This window comes from Palaemon carinicauda, chromosome 3, assembly GCF_036898095.1.
Source record: "Palaemon carinicauda isolate YSFRI2023 chromosome 3, ASM3689809v2, whole genome shotgun sequence".
NCBI lineage: Eukaryota > Metazoa > Arthropoda > Malacostraca > Decapoda > Palaemonidae > Palaemon > Palaemon carinicauda.
The window spans coordinates 151,518,371-151,525,870 of record NC_090727.1 but is presented as its reverse complement, the minus strand read 5'-3'; the positions used below and the strand labels follow the sequence as shown (position 1 = coordinate 151,525,870).

Here is a 7,500-nt window from a genome sequence, read left to right as displayed (position 1 = left end):
CGCTGCGGATTGATGGTGGTGGAGACTTTTGTCGCATCCAGCAAACCAACCTAGTATGGGTGGGCATGGCTAGTAGGCCTATAGCTTTGCTGATCATGGCGATACACAAACCCTTTCACCTCGTTAAGATATCCCCACTTAGAAAGGGTGACAATTATATATATAGTATGTATATATAAGTGTATATATATATATATATATATATATATATATATATATATATATATATATATATATATATATATATATATATATATATGTGTGTGTATATATATATAAGTATATATATAAGTGTATATTTATACATATATATAAATATATATATATATATATATATATATATATATATATATATATATATATATATATATATATATATATATATATATATATATATACACACACACACACACACATATATATATATATATATATATATATATATATATATATATATATATATATATATATATATATATATATATATATATATACACACAGTATATATGCCAGTACCAAATCGTAATTTAAAGTTATATTTAATTTTATGAATACCAAACTAGTCACTTTCATTCATCGTGTAAATTCTAACATTACTGTAGTCTGCACAAGTACCTTCAGATAATACGCCCATAAGTACATTTTAGTCCCTGTATGATAATTCCAAAACATATGGCAAACTGGCAACCTAATACTATAAAGAAACCCATAATTTACTCCCAATTCATCCTCGGGCAATTCTGGGAAGCAGCTCCGTTGAACATAGAATAGCTATTTTTTTTTTTTTCATAATTTTGCACACTTCTTAATATGACATTTTATTAACTTTAATTTGGTGACATACCCAGAATTAAGCATCCTTTTTACAGTGAATTGAATGGGATAGTGCTTTCTAAAGCAGAGAACTCTTAATATATTTATCTTAAAATGCAACTGGTCGGCGTGGTCGCTAACGCTGCCATAAATGAATAAAATCACTAATCGGCAACTTCTAGCCAGGCTCACCAGCCGCCCGTAGTCAGCACTGCCTCTGTCTACAGCTTACACGAAATGTTTCAGCTCTAACCGCATTCCATTCCAACGAAATGCCCAACAACGCTTGTCTTTGATTTTCTTAGTCAGAAAGGAGTCTTTGATCATTCTATGCAATGTTAGCGTTGCATTTTTTTTTAGGTAAAAGCGTATGATTTTAACCTGGCAGTTAAATCGTTGGAACTTGAAAATTTCAAACTTATTGCTAATGCATTAATGTTGAAAAGGTTGGTATGCCTCATTTCATAGGTTATATAACTTAACTTTTAAATTTGTTACTGGTCTTTTTATTTTTTTCGTTTATGGTTTATAGTTTATTTGTTACTTAGCTATTTCCTTTCCGCACTTTTTGTAGCATTTTGTCTTTTCAAATAGGACTGTAATCTGGCTAATAATAATAATAATAATAATAATAATAATAATAATAATAATAATAATAATAATAATAATAATAATAAGAAGAAGAAGAAGAAGAAGAAGAAGTTTAGGAGTTTGTTAAATTATTCATGCAATTGGAAACCACCAATAATTAATTCCATAAAATCTGTCTTATTATTTCTATAATTTTTCTCATATGCCACTCACGTCTGATCCTTCGTAATCCTGTACACGGAGCGTGTCAACAAACAACAACAGACAGCAACCTTGAGAATCGTAATGTGAAATCTTGGACTTGGAGAAAACCACGAATGGTAGGGACAGGATACTGTGGACAGAAAGAACTCATTTTGAGAAAGTTTGTATTCTATCTCAGTACTACACAGTATTCTAGAAGTTTTATTCCAGCCGTGGCTGAGTTGTGGAATGATCTGCCTAATCAGGTAGTTGAAAAGGTGGAACTTCAAAAGTTAAAACTTGCAGCGATTTTTTTGTTGTTTGTTTCTCATTATTAATGTTGAACAGGCTGACATAAACCGCTTTATAGTTTATGTATGGGAGATCTATTTTAATGTTGTTTCTGTTCCTATAATATTTGATTTTTAATTATTCATTGCTACTCTTGTAGTTTATTTCCTTATTTCATTTCCTCTCTGTGCTATTTTTCCCTGTTAGAGCCCTTGGGCATATAGCATTCTGTTTTCTAACTAGGATGGTAATAATAAAATAATAATAATGATAATAATACATACATACATACAGTACATACATACATTGGTGTCTTTCTATTGTCTTCTGTTCTGCATTTTCAGATGCAATTGTGTGGCATTTATTAATATTACTGAAAGAACCTTACTAAAGCCTTAGAACATAAGCTAGTTAGAACTCAAAGAGTTATGGAAATAATAATGATGGGATTAACACAAAGAGACAAAAAAAAAAAAGCCACATGCATGCGAGAGCAAACTATAGAGGATATTCTAAGAATATGTAAGAAAAAGAAATGGACATGGGCAGGACGTATAATGAGAACAGATAATAGATGGATTGTAAGAATAGAGTGGGACCCTAGAGCTTGTAAAAGAAACAGGGGAAGGGAGAGAAAACGATGGATTGACGAACTATGAAAGTTTGTGAATATGGACTGGCGTTATAAGACCATAAATACCCAAGTGGAAGGACATGTCTGAATACTTTGTCTTGCATTGGACTACTAATAGCTGATGTATATATATATATATATATATATATATATATATATATATATATATATATATATATATATATATATATATATATATATATATATATATCGTCATCAGAGTTTACTAGTCCAGTGCAGATCAAAAGGCCTCAGACACGTCCTTACACCTGGGTCTGTTTATGGTCTTTCTATGCCATAATTTAATATTGGTAGGACTATCTGATTAAATACTTTTATTTTCTTTAGAAAAAATGGCATTTTATTTGATATTTTTTATCTATTGTGTTCGTCTATTGAGCCAAATATTTCAGAATAAAAATGACCTCTCCAGTTGACAAAATATTAATGACAATGTTCTGCAATATATGTTTGTTACTCCTTATTGCGTACGGCAGCAATCTTGAAAATAGAAAATTTTATGCTTTCCGCCTGTTTCCATCGCATTTGGATTCATGACCTGGGAGTAGAAAATGTGTTAGTTCAGTCATGAAATCTCACATATGTCTTAAAGCTTGGTTTCACTTGGTTATCGCTTGGAGTATATTTTATATTAATATCCCAATAGTAATGATCATATTGATTTATTTCCTATGAAATAATTCTCTAATTTTTCCAATGCATCTGCAACTTAAACCTACTCATTCATATCGTATATAATGACACCCTTTTTAATAATGTTCTACCTGGCCTGGGTCGCTTGACAATAAGCACAAGTCTCATATCTTTAGTAGAGAGGAGTTTATTGTTAGTTCCAAGCAAGAGAGGAGTTTATTGTTAGCTTAAAATAAGAATTTATTGTTGGTCCTAATCATGATCTGAGTTTATTGTTAGTTTGAAGTAAGAGTAGTTTATTGTTAGTCCTAATCATGAGAGGAATTTATTGTTAGTTTAAAGTAAGAGAGGTGTTTATTATTAGTCCTAATCATGAGAGGAATTTATTGTTAGTTTGAAATACGAGATGAGTTTATTGTTAGTTCTAAGCAAGGTAGAAGTTTGTAGTAGTTTAAAGCAAAATAGGAGCGTATAGTTAGTTTTAATCTTAGGAGGAATTTATTGTTAGTTTTAGAGCAAGAGGAGTTTATTGTTAGCCATAAACAAGAGTTAATTAGTCCTAGGCAATAGAGTTTGTTGTAAGCCCTAAGCAAGATAGGAATTAATTATTAGTTCTATGCAAGTGAGAAGTTTATTGTTATTCCTAGGCAAGAGACTATGGTTAGTCCTACGCAAGAGAGGAGTTTATTATTAGTCCTACGGAAGAATGAAGTTTATTGTAAAGTCTGAACACAGAGTTTATTGTTAATCCTACCCAAGATAAGAGTTTATTGTTAGCCCTTTACAAGAGAAGAGACCATTGTTTATAGGTCCAAATGGATTATATAATTTTTTTTCGACATGGGAGCGATTTGATTTACATGATTTTCTTAACATTTTCATTATAATTTCTTTTGATAAGACACATTAAGGTAGTTCATGATACCTATGATTCTGAGAAATAGAAATATAACATCTTGCTTTCCAAACAGGGTTGTAGCCTAGCTCGTAATTGTAATAACAGAATGGTCTATTTGTCCTGACGAAAGACTGCAATACGAGGGGGAGATGAAGATAAAATCTGATGACATATGGGAGGACGTGTGTATTGTATTAACCAATTGTTAATTGCAAGAGGAAACGAAGCAATGAAGGGGGGCGGGGAGGAAGGGAGAAAACAGGGGGGGAAGTTGGTCTATGGCGAGAGACTAGACTCACTAGAGCCAGTGTTCGGTCCTGCAGCTTCTGAGATGCCGACACCCCGCCAAAAGGGCGCCAAGCTAAAGACAGTAAATAGAGCCACCATATGGTACCCCTTATTTCTCTATCACTCTTCCCTACCCGTTGCCACTCTTCTTCTTCTATGCGTATTCCTTAAGCCCCGTTTGATTACTCCGCCCATTTTCAACGCTCACACACCCGCACTTGCGGAGGGCACTTCAGTTTACTCATGAATTACGTAACAATATCATGTTCTCTCTCTCTCTCTCTCTCTCTCTCTCTCTCTCTCTCTCTCTCTCTCTCTCTCTCTCTCTCTCTCTCTCTCTCTCTCTCTCTCTCTCTCTCAAAGCAGTCATGTTTGTAATTGGTGTTTACTTATTGCAGTAATTTTTCTTCGTAAATTGCTGTTCCAAAGAGGAGTTGATGAGAATCGATATAAGCGCGGGATAGAGAGAGAGAGAGAGAGAGAGAGAGAGAGAGAGAGAGAGAGAGAGAGAGAGAGAGAGAGTAATGAATGGCCTTCAGTATCGATTCCCTTGTTATGCAAACGTTGATAATGAATCTCCTATTTAGCAGTCAGTAAATAAATGTCGCCATGAAAGACTGGCAATGGCATCCATGAGTCTCTCCTCTTTCAATAAAACAATATTGAAAGATAATGCAAACTAGTTTGCATTATATTCAACATAGCAAATATTTTATTTTATTGAAATTTCTGATATATTTTTTTCACTAATAGGGGAGATAGAAAAGGATAAAGCTAAAACTTTATTATTATTATTATTATTATTATTATTATTATTATTATTATTATTATTATTATTATTATTATTATTACTGATATGTCACTTGCTGGAAACTCAAGTGTCATGGCGGAGGTAAGATGATTTCGATTCCAAGAACTGTACGAGAACCTGAATTATGAATGTAACCCTTTCAACTGTATTTTCGCTCAAGTTTGAGGGTTATTGAAATATGTAGTCCCGAGTACATAGAAGGTGAGTTTACCAAAGCAAGATGTTGTGACTCTTCAATGGGAAAAAGGTACACAATATATATATATATATATATATATATATATATATATATATATATATATATATATATATATATATATATATATATATATATATATATATATATATACACACACCATTGTGAGTGGAGATGCCTTAACGTGGTTGAAAGGGTTTATGTATAGTCATGATTAGCAAAGCTGTGCAAGTCAGGGCCACCCATACTAGGTTGCTTTCTGTTAGCGAACAGACGAAAATTTCCCACCATCACCAATCGCAATGACCAGCAGGGTCATGAAAACTGGCTAAATGTCAGACATGCATAATGTCTGGGCCTTTTGTCCTACAGTGGACAAAACTGCTGCATTTTGTTTTTTTGTTTATGTTATATATATATATATATATATATATATATATATATATATATATATATATATATATATATATATATATATATATATATATATATTTTCACACACACACACACACACACACATATATATATATATATATATATATATATATATATATATATATATATATATATATATATATATATATATATATATATATATACTGTATATATACACGCATATGTATTGTTTAATAAGACCTATAGGCCTATAGAGAATTTAAAGAGTAATATTTTACGGATGACCAGATATTTTTCCCTTTACGCTTAGATTTTGTTTATCACTTCTATTGTCGTCTATGGTCGTTTATCAACTAACTAATTCCTTTTTCTTCCTTCTGCAGGAGGCTGTTGTGGTGCAACTTCGAAGAAGACCATCGTGGGAGGATGGGCGTGGGCGTGGTGGTTCGTCACGGACGTTCAACGATTATCCCTCGAGGTAAGCCTACGTTAGGCATACGTTTAATTATTTTTAGCCGTTAATTTTCCCCTGTTTCCGCCTTATTTTTTTAGTCTAGCGGTTGAATATCATAACAAATTTCATATCTTCGAGATTGTGATGACCTATTGGAACGTTTCTACTTGGCGTTCTGCCGGACTGGGGTTCGAGTCTCTCAAAAATCGATAGTTTCTGCAACCTTGCCTAAGGCAGGGTTTAAAATTTTAAGGTACTTACCTTAGTTTGAGGTAATTTTCATGGCTTCAAGGTAATTATTAAGGTAATCCAAAGGTATTTCCGGTTTTACTAGATTCTAATCTAAGGAAACTGGAAAAGTTTTAAGGTAATCTATGGTAAAAAGCAGCATTTAAGGTAATGACCACGTGGTTAAGTTTAAACCCTTCCTATAGGTCTACCTGCTGAGACTTCAGCAGCCATTGCCTGGCCCACCCTTGTCCTATCATTGGTGGAGAGAAGGATGAGGCACTGATCATATGGATATATGGTCAGTGTGTAGGGCATTGTCACTGTCTCTTGCCTCTGCCATTCATGAGTGGCCTTTAAACTTTAAATCATTTTAATTTCACGTTGGCGGTGAATGGCCTCTCGATCCCAGCGCTTCGCCATTTAGACCAGATTTCCTCAAATTTCTTCCAGTTTAAAGAGACCATTTCTGAATAGAAAAACCCCGAAAGTATAATTTCACTTTAGGATAGTTGAAAGATTTTACCCATCATTCCAGGACAAGCCTTTAAGAGACATCTTCTATCAACGTGTTTTTTTTTTTTTTTTTTTTTTTTTTTTTTTTTTACGGGGGTAAGCACGGTTGCTATCTTAGTGAAGAACTTTGCTTTGGCTTTTGGGTAGACTGTCGTTCCGATCGGCTGCCCGGCCTGACATCGCTTTAGACTACGGTAACGTATGTTCATGTGTTGTACCAGTCACCGGCGTCCTTCCTCCCAGCAGCCAGGAGTCTTGGCATGGTTTGGTCGACAGTTTGAGACGTGTAAGATGTCTGTTATGTTTTTAGGTGTTGGAATGGCTATAAAGTGGGAAAATTGTAATACCCCGAATTTGAAAATATTTGTACAGAGAATTGTTGTTTGAACACAAGCTTTGATTAATTTGAATAATTTATTCATTAAATCTTTTAATCCCATCATATTTCAGGTTTATATGTTATTTTACCAAAGTGATGTGATTGGTTTTATAGGTTTTTAGCTGATAGGGAAGATGTGTTCAAGAAGAGTGAGAGCAGCTAGCTAAC

General features: G+C 33.2%; 1 protein-coding gene across 1 annotated transcript in view; it reads left to right on the top strand.

The window, feature by feature from the left end:
* Positions 1 to 7,500, top strand: part of Flo2 (flotillin-2) — a 92,631-nt gene that overhangs the window by 51,170 nt on the left and 33,961 nt on the right. Inside the window, exon 2 of the mRNA XM_068370066.1 lies at positions 6,139 to 6,233. Within this exon, the coding sequence (XP_068226167.1) occupies positions 6,139 to 6,233 (95 nt within the window). The remainder of the gene's footprint in view (positions 1 to 6,138; positions 6,234 to 7,500) is intronic.